The following is a 15825-nucleotide window of genomic DNA, read 5'->3' on the forward strand; positions in this document are numbered from 1 at the left end:
GTCAGCCTGTAGGGAGGAAGTAAGTGAGCTGGCATTGTGGTGCCAGGACAACAACCTCGTGTCTCAACGTCAGCAAAAGAAAGGAGTTGATTGTTGACTTCAGGAAGCAGAGGAGGGAACATGCCCCGATCCACATCAACTGTCTGCAGTAGAGAGAGTCAGCAGTTTTAAGTTCCTCTGCGTCCACATCATTGAGAACTTAACATGAACCACCACTCTTGTCAAGAGTGCGCAACAGCGTCTCTACTTCCTAAGGCGGCTGAAGATCTTCGGCATGCAACCCTGGGTCCTCTCCAAACACTACAGCTGCACCATCAAGAGTTTCCTGCCCAGTTGAATCATGGCCTGGTATGGGAATTGCTCCGTCTAAGACCACAAGGCCCTCCAGTGAAGACGGCCCAGTACATTACTGGAGTCGTGCTCCCATCCATCCAGGACATCTACTCGAAACAGTGCCTGAGGAAGGCCTAAAGCATAATTTTTTTTATTTAACCTTTATTTAACTAGGCAAGTCAGTTAAGAACAAATTCTTATTGTACAATGACGGCCTACCCCGGCCAAACCCTCCCCTAACCCCGACAACCCTGGGCCAATTGTGCACCGCCATATTGGACTCCTGATCACGACCGGTTGTGATACAGCCCGGGATCGAACCAGGGTCTGTAGTGATGCCTCTAGCACTGAGATGCAGTGCCTTAGACCACTCGGGAGCAATCATCAAGGACCCCACACACCCCAGCCACGAGCTCTGGGGTGTGAGGTCTGATACCAACAGGCACAGAGACAGTGTCTACCTAAAAGCCATCAGACTGCTGAACACTTGAACTGGACTGACCATCTGCTCTGATTCTCTGCACCTTAGAACACATGCACTCACTCACTCACTCACTCACTCACTCACTCACTCACTCACTCACTCACTCACTCACTCACTCACTCACTCACTCACTCACTCACTCACTCACTCACTCACTCACTCACTCACTCACTCACTCACTCACTCACTCACTCACACACGCACACACACGCTACACAGACATCATAACTGCTGCTACCAGACTCGTATTATGATTACTAAATAGGGCACAATTTAAATAATTGCCCCCCAATCTCCCCTCCTCAAAATACGTGTAAATATTGGATATAAATTGTGTCTTCCTGTATTATACTTATGCTGAAATGTTTGTACTACTGAGACATTTACCAAAACTTGGAGAGAGGCTGCCTGGTGATGTAAGCGCTCGCAATTCAATCCAGCGTCTCAGTGGGGCCGATTTTATACCGATCTGCTGCTTATACTGTACATATATATATATATATATATACAGTGGGGAGAACAAGTATTTGATACACTGACAATTTTGCAGGTTTTCCTACTTACAAAGCATGTAGAGGTCTGTAATTTTTATCATAGGTACACTTCAACTGCGAGAGAAGGAATCTAAAACAAAAATCCAGAAAATCACATTGTATGATTTTTAATTAATTAATTTGCATTTTATTGGTTCACTTTTGTTCCCGCACATGACATTGACAAATTGCACAGCTGTCGAATGCAAACAGCTGGGGAAGGTTCTAACTAACCAAGCAGCAACCTTAGGCCTACACCTTAGCGTTTTCCCCATCCACATTTACTAGGAGTCAAGCCTCATGAATAGATTGTGAATAAGCTATCCTATGTTCACACAAACGCACGTTTCACAGATGGTGCTGTTCCACAAGCCAGGCAAAGTTGATTATTTCCCCGTTGCTTTTATTCACAATAATGCCTATTCAGTAGGTATTGGCTGGAAACCGTAATCCAATCGCTACCGAGAAAGGGCGGGGAGAGGAACGAAGGGAGAGGCGGTGCCCGAGTGGAGTCTTTCAGTACCATGGACAGCAACTCGCGCTAGACTGCAGAGAATCAGCTCTAGGAGAGAGGGCTGCATACAAACGCTGGATCCGCGACAATTCGGTTTTAAACTTAATTTGACTGATTTCACTCTCGTTTACCTGTTCCTCTCCTCAGTTCGTGCAAGGGTTTACTTTATTTTCTAGTTGTAATACCAGCGAGTGGAAGCGAGCTGCATTTAGCTGCATTGTGTCTCTGCATAGACCTGCTTCACTCTCCATCCAGTCAAAAAGTGCGATTTTTTTAAAGCATTGTTTAGGTAGTGCATTGGTAAGTGTTTGAACTTTAGCTGGTCATCTATCTAGTTAGTCTCTCATAACTGCTGCAGTGGTTGATTAGGCTATTCTATTGTAGTTTGTGTTTTGCCTTCATGCTTTATAGTGATGCAGTTTTAGCAGGCTAAAGAAACATGACGTTTCTTAGTTTAAATCTTTGCTGGGGCATGCTCATTTGATGCGCAATATACATCCATTTGCAATTGGCGATTCTCTTTTACCTAAGTATCCTCCTCAAACCAAGATAAACAGTTTTGTGGACAGAAGCCTAAGTGCACAATGAGGTCCCTCCACGACTTTTTCAATTGCACTTAAAAAGAAGAGGGAGAGAGAGGGCGAGAGAGAGGCTGCAGGAAGCGACGCCTGCCAACCCTCAGGGGTTCCTACATCAAACAGACTCTCGCGTCATCTTAGCATTTGAAACGGAGACAACGCTTGATAGGTTGATAGAATATATAGAAATATAAGTCTTTCTCGCTAAACTAAAGCAAGATGAAGAAGTTTCGAAAGGTACTGGACGGCCTGTCATCCTCCTCCCCGGGGGGTGTCGCGTCCCCGTCGTGCGGCAGTGCAGCTGGTACTCCGACCGCTCATGCGCCCACTCCCCAGGATATCCATGTCCAGGAGACGCTAGTCTCGGAAAACTTTCAGATATGCAAGGTGAGTAGTGTGTGCGTGTGTGTGTGTGTGTGTGTGTGTGTGTGTGTGTGTGTGTGTGTGTGTGTGTGTGTGTGTGTGTGTGTGTGTGTGTGTGTGTGTGTGTGTGTGTGTGTGTATGAGTAGTGCGTGTGTGTGTGTCTAGTTCTCCACAGTTATGTTTCTCAAATGGACCGAGAATAAAACCGCCAAATCTACGGCCTTTCCTTTACAAGGGAACAAGGGCCAAATGTTACAAGGGCCAAATGTACATGCTGGCTAGTGGCTATAGGCTACAGTATATCAATTTACCAACAATGGTGGTGAAATGTTGACATACCAATGCATTATGTTTATGGAATAGAGTATAGTGTTTTGTGTGGTATTGAGTAGCCAATAGAGTAGAATCTGCCAGACTAAAATACTGTCATGTTGTCGGTTCACATGGGTGCTTCTCAATCAAAGTCATCTTATCTGAGTTTACCATTTTAGACGCTACCTGTATTAAAACCTAGTCTCTATTGGATCATATAAAACAGTCTGGTTAGGATATGTTGTATGCTTATTGAATGGATATAACGCTTTAGCACTTGTGCAGAGGTACTTATTTAGATAGTAATGTGGCCAACACATTACCCCTCTCCCTTATCTGTGACACAATACTTTCAATGAGGTGTAGGCCTGTATATCCTATAGCTTATCATTTCTAGTAGGCTATTGTTGTGTGTCCACTTCTTGGGAGGAGGCAGTAGACAATTATGCCTTGAAAAGCATGGCGCCATGGGCGGTTGTATGTGTGCACAGCTGGCTGCTCATTGACTTTGGGTATTACCGTCAACGCAGGGTGTGTGGCAAAGATGGTGGATAAATGAAGATGGTTCACTCAGACCGTTTAGCATTGAAAAAAAAGAGTCAGTTCTGGTTTATTTAACTGGGTGTGTCTCCCATAGATACCAATGCAATAGCAGCTGGGTTTGGTCTACTTAGTTCTGTGACTTTCATTTCGCTTCCTATTCCGTCAATGGTGTGCACGCTGATGACGACCGCATCATGGTGCATGTATTCATTCAATTACCGGTCCCGCCGTGCTCCGTGCGTTCGCTTATAGCTCCCACCGCGCTCTCTGTCTCTCTCTTGGTCCCAGCAAATCTATGTGCATTTCTGGGGCGATGTGCATTTAGTAGGCTAAACACAAGTGGTAAGAAAGAATGGCTTGTAAGTGGTGGTGGTGGTTGTTGTCTTCTCCGCAGACAGTTCTTTAGTGTTGTAGAATCGATGACATAACGGCTGTTCCTTCCTCCCCATCTATAGCCCATAAAAAGTGAGCGAGCGAGCGGAGCGACCCTGCGGTACTATCCGGCTGATGTGATTTTCGTGGAGCTATTTTTAGAATGCTCCGCGCCCATTGCAGCCCCGCTGATGTATTTGGAGCTGACTGACGCGATTATTCCTTACCCCAAAGAGAGAGGGGGGGGGATTTTGGATCTCACTGTAAATAATTAATTGAGGAGCGAGCAAGACCGGTATAACATTGTAGCTCAAGCAGAGGAGAAAGTATGGGGGGGATAAAATTAACAATGGGAAGATAAGGAGAGGCAGGCAGTTCACTCCCAAACCGAGGAGGTGGATGCTGCAGAGAGCATCAGATTCTGCATACTGGAGAAAGCGCTGGAAATTACCACGTGGTAGGCCAGGCAGATCCCTGCAGACTATACATTCTTATTGTGTCTGTATTTGTAATTACACAGTATTTCCCCCACTGCAATCTTAGCTACTCAAAACTAACCGTTCATGACTTATGAATAGCCTACAACTTGCCCACAAATCACCTGAGCTAACCTGTTATTAGCCTAGGCCAGTGTTTCCCAACATCTCGAGTACTCCCACCAGCACACAACTCACCTGATTCAACTCATTGAGGGCTTGATGATTAGTTGAAATGTTGAATCAGGTGTGCTTGTCCGGGGCTACAACGAAAATGTGTGCTGTTGAGGGTACTTGAGTACTGGAGTGTGGAAACACTGGCCTAGGCTACCTATTACCGAACATCAACATTTTTTGTATGGTAATGGTTCAAGTGACAGAAACGCGCAGGTGTTGTTTGAAATCATTCATTGAACCTTGCTGTGATCACAACAGGCAGTAAATTCAAGGTAAAAGACGAGGTGTGCCTCTGGTCAAGTTGGGCGCAGAGGTGATGGCTTAGGAGCCATACGCACGCCCAAACGTTAAACGTTAAATACAGAGTGCACTTACTGTGTTAGCAGCATCTCTGGCACCTGTGGTGTTGTCACAACCTTCACACTATTCCCTGCCCACTGTAGCAGACAGTACGGAAGGGCGGGAGTGTGAGCTGAGCTACACGCTAATGTGTGTATTGATTTGAAATGTTGGTTCTACCAGTAACAGATAGAGCTATTATAACTTTTCATGTGCATTTTGTAATGCTTTCTATTTAACAGTAAGCCTGGAATAAAAATCTATGAATGGGGGTGTGGAAGAGGGGAATGGATGAATGAGGCAGTGCGCAGAGGAAATCCTCTCCCGGAGGCAGCACAACTTTTCTGGGGTAATGAGGGTGGGAGGGTCCTGGAGGTCAGTCGTCAAAAGGATCCCGAAGGAGGAACACGTACGCACGCACACGCACACACACGCACACGCACACACACACCTATAGGGAATTGTGCCCGTTTGATGAATGAAAGGCGGTCACTACCCCAACCTTTTACTCATTCATTAGTCTCTTTGGTATATGCTTCAGAGGATAAAATACTTTGTTCGTTAATAGTGTCACATCCCAGAGATTCCAGGTGTGTGTGGGTGGGTTCCAGACATTTACTAACTTCCTTAGTCATGACATTTCTTCTTCTCTCTAGTGTGTGGGAAGATAGCACACGTGTCTTACCGCTCTTCTTTGTATGGCTTTGGCCACTATTAATGTCGGTGATGACGCGTGAACAGGTGTGTGATATGAGTTTGTCATGAAAGCTCTCTGTCAGACTACAGAGGTTGGTCAACTTATTCAGTACAGTAGATATAGGTACCATGGGGTGACCCAGCTGTGAGCGTGCCTCATCCAAAAGTTGAGAGCAGGGTTGCATGGGGAATTGTGTGTGTGTGTGTGTGTGTGGGTGGGTGTATGTTCGTGTGTGTGATAGAGGGAGCGTGATAAGTGGATGGAGCTTAGCTAGAATAGGCATGGATGTGAAGAGAAAGAGAGAGGGAGCAAAGTGAGGTTAAGAGCGTTGGGCCAGTAACCGTGCAAAAATGCAAACGTATAAAAATCTGTTTTTGCTTTGTCATAATGGGGCATTGTGTGTAGATTAATGAGTGGAAAAAACAATTTCATCAATTTCAGAATAAGGCTGTAACAAAACAAAATGTGGAAAAAGTCAATTGTACAGTGCATTCGGAAAGTATTCAGATCCCTTGACTTTTTCCACATGTTGTTACGTTATTCTGTAAAAACAGGTTTTTATAAATATTTGCACATTTTGCACGGTTACTGGCCCAACGCTCTTAACCACTATGGTCCCACTAAGTGCAAACCAGATGGGATGATTCACGCAGTCTCCTCTGAACAGTTACTTGAACTCTGTGAAGCATTTATTTGGGCTGCAATCTGAGGTGCAGTTACAGAATTTGCCAATCTCTGAGACTGGTAACTCAAATGAATTTATCCTCTGCTAACTCTGGATCTTCCTTTCCTTTGGCGGTCCTCATGAGAGCCAGTTTCATCATAGCACTTGATGGATGTTGCGTCCATAAAGTAATGATGGACTGTCGTTTCTCTTTGGTTATTTGAGCTGTTCTTTCCATAATATGGACTTGGTCTTTTAGCAAATAGTGCCATCTTCTGTATACCACCCCTACCTTGTCACAACACAACTGATTGGCTCAAACACATTACGAAGGAAAGAAATTCCACAAATGAACTTTTAACAAGGCACACCTGTTAATTGAAATGCATTCCAGGTGACTACCTCATGAAGCTGGTTGAGACAATGGCAAGAGTGTGCAAAGCTGTCAGCAAGGCAAAGGGTGGCTATTTTGAAGAATCTCAAATATAAAATATATTTTGATTTGTTTAACACTTTTTTGGTTAGTACATGATTCCATATGTGTTATTTCATCGTGTTGATGTCTTCAGTATTGTTCTACAATGTAGAAAATAGTAAAAATAATGAAAAACCCTGGAATTAGTAGGTGTGTCCAAACTTTTGACTGGTAGTGGGTTTGAATACACTGTAAATCAGGTAATAAGTCACATGTACTAACTCTGTGTGCAATAATAGTGTTTAACATGATTTTTGAATGAATACCTCATCTCTGTTCCCCACACATACAATTATCTGTAAGGTCTTTCAGTCGAGCAGTGGATTTCGTACACAGGTTCAACCACAAAGACCAGGGAGATTTTCCAATTCCTTGCAAAGAAGGGCACCTATTGGTAGATGGGTAAACATTCAAAAAGCAGATATTGAATATCCCTTTGAGCTTATTAATTACACTTTGGACGGTGTATCAATACACCCATTCACTACAAAGATACATGCGTCCTTCCTAACTCAGTTGCTGGAGAGGAAGGAAACCGCTCAGGGATTTCATTTTTATTTTCCTGTCACCTCTCCACCAGTGCCCTCACTTCCTCCCTGTAGGCTGTCTCGTTATTGTTGGTAATCAGGCCTACCACTGTTGTGTCGTCTGCAAACTTGATGATTGAGTTGGAGACGTGCGTGGCTACGCAGTCATGGGTGAACAGAGAGTACAGGAGGGGGCTGAGCACGCACCCTTGTGGTGCCCTAGTGTTTAGGATCAGCGTGGCGGAGGTATTGTTACCTTGTTGTTACCTTCACCACCTGGGGTCGTCCCGCCAGGAATTCCAGGACCCAGTTGCACAGGTTGGGGTTCAGACACAGGGCACCTAGCTTAGTGATGAGCTTGAAGGGTACTAAGGTGTTGAAGGCTGAGCTGTAATCAATGAACATCTTTCTTACATAAGTATTCCTCTCGATGGGATAGGGCAGTGCGATAGCATCATCCGTGGATCTGTGGGGCGGTATGCAAATTGTAGTGGGTCTAGTACAAAAAAGTATGAATATGTATGGACTCTGGATGAGAGCGTCTGCTAAATGACTAAAATGTAAATTTCTAGGGTGTCGGGTAAGGTGGACTTGATATCCTCTCAAAGCACTTCATGATGACTGAAGTGAGTGCTACGGGGCGATAGTAATTTAGTTCAGTTACCTTCACTTTCTTGGGTACAGGATCAATTGTCATGATTGTTATATAAATAAGCGGACCAAGGCGCAGCGTGCGTAGAGTTCCACATATTTATTAAGGTGAAACTTCAAACAACAAATAAATAAATGAACGTGCAGTACGTAACGCACATAAGCACTAAACGAAACGATATCCCACAACGCAGGTGGGAAAAGGACCACACTAAGGATGATCCCCAATTAGAGGCAACGATCATCAGCTGCCTCCAATTGGGAACCATACTCACACCATAGAAAATAAAAACTAGAAAACCCCTTAGTCACGCTCTGACCTATTACACCATAGAGAACCCCGAGGGCTCTCTATGGTCAGGGTGTGACATCAATGATGGACATCTTGAAGCAAGTGGGGACAACAGACTGGGATAGGGAGAGATTGAATACATCTCTAAACACCAAACTGACACCACACTCCAAAAATCAAGTCCTGCAGGCTCTAGTTTTGTCTTATCTTGATTATTGTCTAGTCGTGTGGTCGAGTGCTGCAAGGAAATACCTAGTTAAGCTGCAGCTGGCCCAAATCAGAGCGACATGTCTTGCCCGTCATTGTAATCAGATGGCTAATATAAATACTATGCATGCCAGTCTCTCTTGGCTAAGAGTTGAGGAGAGACTGACTGCATCACTTCTTCTTTTAATAAGAAACATTCATGTGTTTAAAATTCCAAATTGTTTGCATAGTCAACTTACACACAGCTCTGACACACACACTTACCCTACCAGACATGCCAACAAGGTTCTTTTCACAGTCCCCAAATCCAGAACAAATTCAAGAATGTGTACAGTATTATATAGAGCCATTATTGGATTGAACTCCGTTCCATCTCATATTGCTCAAATAAACAGCAAACCTGGTTTCAAAAAACAGATAAAGCAACACCTCATGGCACAACGCCTCTCCCCTATTTGACCTAGATTGTTTGTGTATGTATTGACATGTACTGTAGGCTAAATGTGCCTTTTTAAAAAAAAATGTATGTAGTTCTGTCCTTGAGCTGTTCTTGTCTATTGATGTTCTGTATTATGTCATGTCTCATGTTTTGTGAGGACCCCAGGAAGAGTAGCTGCTGCTTTTGCAACAGTTAATGGGGATCCTAATAAAATACCCAAATACTAAATACCAAGTAAACACTCCAGCCATCTGGTCTGCACATGCTCTGAAGACTAGCGAAGCCTTGCGAGGGTTAACAAGCTTAAATGTCTTACTCTCACGTTGGCCACGGAGAGCGGGAGCTCCCAGTCCTCCTGAGTGGCTATGGAGTTCCTGCCACATGCTTGTGTCTTCAGCTGTTGAATTGTGACTCCACTTTGTCCCTGTACCGTCGTTTTACCACTTTGATTGCCATACGGATAGCATAGCTGGTCTGTTTATACATGTACATGGTCTCAGTCACCTTGTTGTGGTTCGCACTTTCAGTTTTGCGCAAATGCTGCCATCGATCCATGGTTTTTGATTTGGTTATATAATCGTCACAGTGGGAACAACATCCTCTATGTACTTCCTGATGAACTCAGTCACCGAGTCAGTTTATATTTCTATACTATTTTCAGAGGCAATCCAGAACATTTCCCAGTCCACGTGATCAAAACAATCTCTGCCATGCTATTCATACATACTAATCAAACATGTGATCACTGAGCAGTGTGAACCTCCGGCGACAGACAAGCCTCAACCTCCCCATGACCCATTATAATGATCAGCATAATAATCTATTCACAATTCATAGAGCGTTTTTCTCTACTCAAAGCACTTTACTATTGTATGGAGGTCACACCCTCCACCATCCAACTGTAGCACCCAACAGCTGTAGCTAATCAATCAGTCAGCAAGAGGACTGTTGAATTCTGGTTTTACATCAGGACCCAAATTTGACACTCAATCATTGCATTTGAACTGGCTTTTTATCATTAGATTTAAATTTGACATTTGAGTCATTTAACAGACGCTCTTATTCAAAACGACTTACAGTAGTGAGTGCATACATTTTCATACTTTTTCGTGATGGTTCCCCGTGGGAATTGAACCAACAACCCTGGCGTTGCAAGCGCCATGCTCTACACTCTTACACTCTTAGAAAAAAGGGTTCCAAATGAGAACGCTTTTTGGTTCCAGGTAGAACTCTTTTGGGTTCCATGTAGAACCCTCTGTGTAAAGGGTTCTACATGGAACGCAAACGGGTTTTACCTGGAACCAAAAGGGTTCTTCAAAGGGTTCTCCTATGGGGACAGCCAAAGAACCTTTTTAGGTTCTAGATAGCACCTTTTTTTTCTAAGAGTGTACCAAATCAGACATTTACCTCTACTACCAGAATGAAATGTCCAGGATGCTTGAAGTTGGCCCTACTTGCTTAGCTAAAGTCCGTTTTGCATTTGTTTCCCCCCTAATAGTTATGGTCAGCATTTGGGGCGAGAAGACTGATCTCAGATCTGTGACTATTGGCAGTTTCTGTCTCAGTCAGGGTCAAAGGTCAGTGGGAGGAGCCTTTATCTCCCTGTCTCCTCCTCATCACTCTTCGGGCATAGATGTGTGGGTACAGGAGGAGATGAGATGACGTCAACCTCATCTACGACCCTTCAAACTTTCTGCGATCGCTGGCCTCCATCCCGAGTCTGATGACTCATTGTTTCACTGCCTGCCTGTCAGAAGTGTTAGAGTGAGATAAAATAGGGAGGTGTGGGTGTGTGTGGAGGCAGAGAAGAGAAGGGGGAGGAGGGGAGGGAAGTGGGTCCGGGGGCTGTACAGTGTGTGTGTGTGTGTGTGTGTGTGTGTGTGTGTGTGTGTGTGTGTGTGTGTGTGTGTGTGTGTGTGTGTGTGTGTGTGTGTGTGTGTGTGTGTGTGTGTGTGTGTGTGTGTGTGTGTGTGTGTGTGTGTGTGTGTGTGTGATTATTCACCCATCCTCTTGGTTACTGGGCTAGTGGAGGATTGTGTAACTCTCTAGGAGCAGGTTTTATGTTCTTATTGGAGAGGTTGGTCCACTTACTCTCTGGGTGATGCTGCCGTTCCTGGCAAGCCTGGCAGATTGCCCACCGCCTCAGTACCTCATGCGGTGCAACACATAATTGTCTTTAAATTAAGTGGACTTTTCAATCATCCCATGATCTCGCTAAGTATTGCTTCATCTCTCTTTTGGAAAGTCTATTTTCTTCTCTCTGTCCATTGATCAAAGGCATTTGTAAATTGTGTAGACATACTGTGTACTGCAACTTAGAGGGTGTGTGTGTTTGTGTGTGTTTGCGTGTGTGCAATTGCGTGCATGCCCATGCATTTATGATTGTATCTATAGGAGGGACCCTCTGACACTTTTGTCTCTTGAGGATTATCTGTCCAATGAAACGCCAGGCTTCTGCCTATTCTGAGACACAGCCACTTGTACTACTCCCCTCAGCCACTCCTTTTAGTGGGATGTACGTGAGGATGGAGATTGGGTGGTCTGGAGGGGCTCTGCCCCCCCCCCCCCCCCATGGAAGTTGGTGGATTTATCATTTTTCAAACACCTGAAACAGCATTTTCATGCAATCTGGAGCTCTAATCATGGGTAATTCTATGTCAAAAAAGCATTATATTATTCTGCATAGGTTATCTAAGCATACCTCTTATGGGCATGATGCCTCTGGTGGTGTTTGTGTGTGTGTGTGTGTGTGTGTGTGTGTGTGTGTGTGTGTGTGTGTGTGTGTGTGTGTGTGTGTGTGTGTGTGTGTGTGTGTGTGTGTGTGTGTGTGTGTGTGTGTGTGTGTGTGTGTGTGTGTGTGTGTGTGTGTGTGTGTGTGTGTGTTAGAGCTGGGCGGTATCCAGATTTTCATACTTTTACACCGTGCCTGTGCCATCTCGAGTTATACAGTATTACCGGTGGTGCAACAAAGGGTGCTATTTTAAACATAAACTCCAAATCAAACTTAAGACATCGTCTGACGTGGATGATATCATTTGTTGTTGCGTTTCTTAAGGTCAGACGTCATTCGCAGGAGCGCCCACCCCTCCTCCCCACCCCTCCCCCTCTCCTTGATGTTCTGAGCCTCAGCATCCCTGTGGCGATGCATTGCCTTTGCTGTTTAGCCACCTTGTGTCACAAGGAATCAATCAGTCCTATAGCTGGAATGATGGCCCCACCAGTCTCGCTGGTCCCCAAGAGATTACATCATCGCCCAGGCCTAGCCCCCGGAGTCTAATGGATGATGCAATTGGCCCGCTGTTGACATGCTCAATTCTCTTTTGCCAAGTCGCCAAGGAGGTTAAACACGCGTGCACATGGAACTCCTTGGAACCCAGTGGCCACAATTACCCGTGGTTAAAGGCATAGTTCACCCAAATTATGAAATGACATATTGGTTTCCTTACAGTGTAAGCAGTCTATGGACAAGGTATGACAGCATTCTATGCTTTGGTTTAGTTCAATGGCACTGTTTCCAAATGTTAACCTTTTTGGAAGCAATTCCAGCCACTACCAGGCGAACGAACCCAAAGCATGAATTGCTGTCATACCTTTGTGCATAGCCCGGTTACAGGGTAAGGAAATCAATGTGTCATTTTGTAATTTGGGTGAACTATGCCTTTAATCACAGGCTAACAGGCTTTAGCCCCCATCATACGAACACGTAAAGCATGTCACACCCACACAGAGAGACAGGCTCACTGTTGCCGGAAGGCGAGCATGAAACCATAGATATCTTCTAGAATATAATGTGTATGTGAAGACATGCTTGTGAGTTCACCTGTGAAGATGGAAGATGCAAGACAATTGCACACCCACACGAACATCCCACTACACACACACACTCGCACGCACAGTACACGGACACACACACACACACACACATAGACACACGCACACACAAACACACGCGCATTGTATAACTATAAATATAAATACACCGTCATACTGTATACTCTCTCCTTCGCATACCAATGAGACCCTACACTCTTAGAAACAAGGTTCCATGTAGAACCAAAAAGGGTTCTATCGCTTGCTTCTGTAGCGATGTGTCCTTTTGAATGTCACATGTTGAACAATGCTGAACATTCTGTTGATTTGACCTGAAACAACTTTAGGTTTTCTCCCCAAAATACTTTGATACCATGTGACCTAGCAGGATATACAAGTACTGCTCCCCTCTCTCGTACTCTCTTTAACTGTGGACCAGAAAGACCTCCATCTTCAGCAGGCCCGACCATAGGCCCTGGACCTTTGCCTTTAATGGTCAGAACTGATACATTAGTGGAAAAGTACCTTTTAGGGAATAGTACCTGTAATCCAGTACAGAAATAGGGCCGGAAGTACCCATGCACTAAACAGGCTCAGAAGAAGACAGAATACCTTAAAGAGCTAGTGTTGCCTGAACAGTACACGTCAGCCAAATCTTCCTCAAGGACAGAAGGAGTAGACAATTAGAGCTCAGCCTGTGCAACTCAACGAAGAAGCGCAACAAGCATAAGGACATCAACTCAAGACCAAAGGAAAAACCTGAAGGAGGAACCACACAACTGAACCAGAAAGGACACACAGGCATCTTCTTCCTTTGTTCTCCTCTATGCTGCCTGAACAAACAAGAAACCACAACAGACTTGGATCACAGACTGAGTTTAACGCTATTTAATGTACAGAATCTCCAGTTCTTCACTTCTTAACTTTCATTCCATTTCTCGATCATTCTCATTATGTTTGTAACTATTTTGATGAGTGTTGATAAATGTTGATTGTATAAATCAATTTTGTTTGTCTTGTTATTCTGGTAAGGACCTCCAAATGATTGTCAAAGAGTTCAGACCTTCAGGTTAGTCAAGTATTACTGTTTTTTAAATTATAGTTTTATAGAGTTATTACAACAATAAGTCAGAAGTCAGGTCTTCTCAGAAGAACATTTTGACCAATAACTGGACTATTGCCCCATTAATAATTCTATAGTAATTCTGTAAGTGTACATATTTCCTCAAATTTATCCACCTTGTCTGCGACTGTTTACCTCTACCTTGTAACTGCAGATACTAACCTGTTTAAGTTACAGAATACAGTTGAAGTCGGAAGTTTACATACACTTAGGTTGGAGTCATTAAAACTCGTTTTTCAACCACTCCACCAATTTCTTGACAACAAACTATTGTTTTGGCAAGTCGGTTAGGACATCTACTTTGTGCATGACACAAGTCATTTTCACAAAAATTGTTTACGGACAGATTATTTCACTTATAATTCACTGTATCACAATTCCAGTGGGTCAGAAGTTTACATTAACTAAATTGACTGCCTTTAAACAGCTTGGAAAATTCCAGAAAATTATGTCATGGCTTTAGAAGCTTCTGATAGGCTAATTGACATCATTTGAGTCAATTGGAGGTGTACCTGTGGATGCATTTCAAGGCCTACCTTCAAACTCAGTGCCTCTTTGCTTGACATCATGGGAAAATCAAAAGAAATCAGCCAAGACCTCAGAAAAAATATTGTAGACCTCCACAAGTCTCATTCATCCTTGGGAGCAATTTCCAAACACCTGAAAGTACCACGTTCATCTGTACAAACAATAGTACGCAAGTATAAACACCATGGGACCATGCAGCCGTCATACTGCTCAGGAAGGAGACGCGTTCTGTCTCCTAGAGATGAATGTACTTTGGTGCGAAAAGTGCAAATCAATCCCAGAACAACAGCAAAGGGCCTTGTGAAGATGCTGGAGGAAACTGGTACAAAAGTATCTATATCCACAGTAAAACCAGTCCTATATCGACATGTGTTAAATCGGAGGGCTTGTTGTCCGGACCTCTGGCAGTCTCTATGGGGGTGCCACAGGGTTCAATTCTCGGGCCGACTCTTTTCTCTGTGTACATCAATGATGTCGCTCTTGCTGCTGGTGATTCCCTGATCCAACTATACGCAGACAACACCATTCTGTATACTTCTGGTCCTTCTTTGGACACCGTGTTAACTAACCTCCAGACGAGCTTCAATACCATACAACTCTCCTTCTGTGGCTCTTAAATGCAAGTAAAACCAAATGCATGCTCTTCAACCAATCGCTGCCCGCACCTGCCTGCCTGTCCAGCATCACTACTCTGGACGATTCTGACTTAGAATATGTGGACAACTACAAATACCTAGGTGTCTGGTTAGACTGTAAACTCTCCTTCCAGACTCACATTAAGCATCTCCAATTCAAAATTAAATCTAGAATCGGTGTCATATTTCACAACAAAGCATCCTTCGCTCATGCTGCCAAACATACCCTTGTAAAACTGACCATCCTACCGATCCTCAACTTCGGCAATGTCATTTACAAAATAGCCTCCAACACTCTACTCAACAAATTGGATGCAGTCTATCTCAGTGCCATCCATTTTGTCACCAAAGCCCCATATACTACCCACCACTGCGATCTGTATGCGCTCGTTGGCTGACCCTCGCGTCATACTCGTCGCCAAACCCACTGGCTCCAGGTCATCTACAAGTCTCTGCTAGGTAAAGCCCCGCCTTTTCTCAGCTCACTGGTCACCATAGCAGCACCCACCTGTAGCACGCACTCCAGCAGGTATATCTCACTGGTCACCCTCAAAGCCAATTCCTCCTTTGGCCGCCTTTCCTTCCAGTTCTCTGCTGCCAATGACTGGAACGAACTAAAAAAATCCCTGAAGCTGGAGACACATATCTCCCTCACTAGCTTTAAGCACCAGAGCAGCTCACAGATCACTGCACCTGTACATAGCCCATCTGTAAATAGCCCATCCAACTACCTCATCCCCATACTGTATTCA

General features: G+C 44.3%; 1 protein-coding gene across 12 annotated transcripts in view; it reads left to right on the plus strand.

Annotated features, from left to right (window-relative positions):
• Positions 1-1885: 1885 nt before the first annotated feature.
• stxbp5l (syntaxin binding protein 5L) overlaps positions 1886-15825 on the plus strand; it is a 232412-nt gene continuing 218472 nt past the window's right edge. For all 12 annotated transcript variants that reach the window (XM_071340638.1, XM_071340642.1, XM_071340639.1 and 9 more), the window contains exon 1: positions 1886-2829. In XM_071340638.1, coding sequence (XP_071196739.1) covers positions 2662-2829 — 168 coding nt within the window. In that variant the 5' untranslated portion in view covers positions 1886-2661. The remainder of the gene's footprint in view (positions 2830-15825) is intronic.

The sequence above is a fragment of the Salvelinus alpinus genome, chromosome 14, assembly GCF_045679555.1.
Source record: "Salvelinus alpinus chromosome 14, SLU_Salpinus.1, whole genome shotgun sequence".
In the NCBI taxonomy this organism is placed as follows: Eukaryota; Metazoa; Chordata; class Actinopteri; order Salmoniformes; family Salmonidae; genus Salvelinus; species Salvelinus alpinus.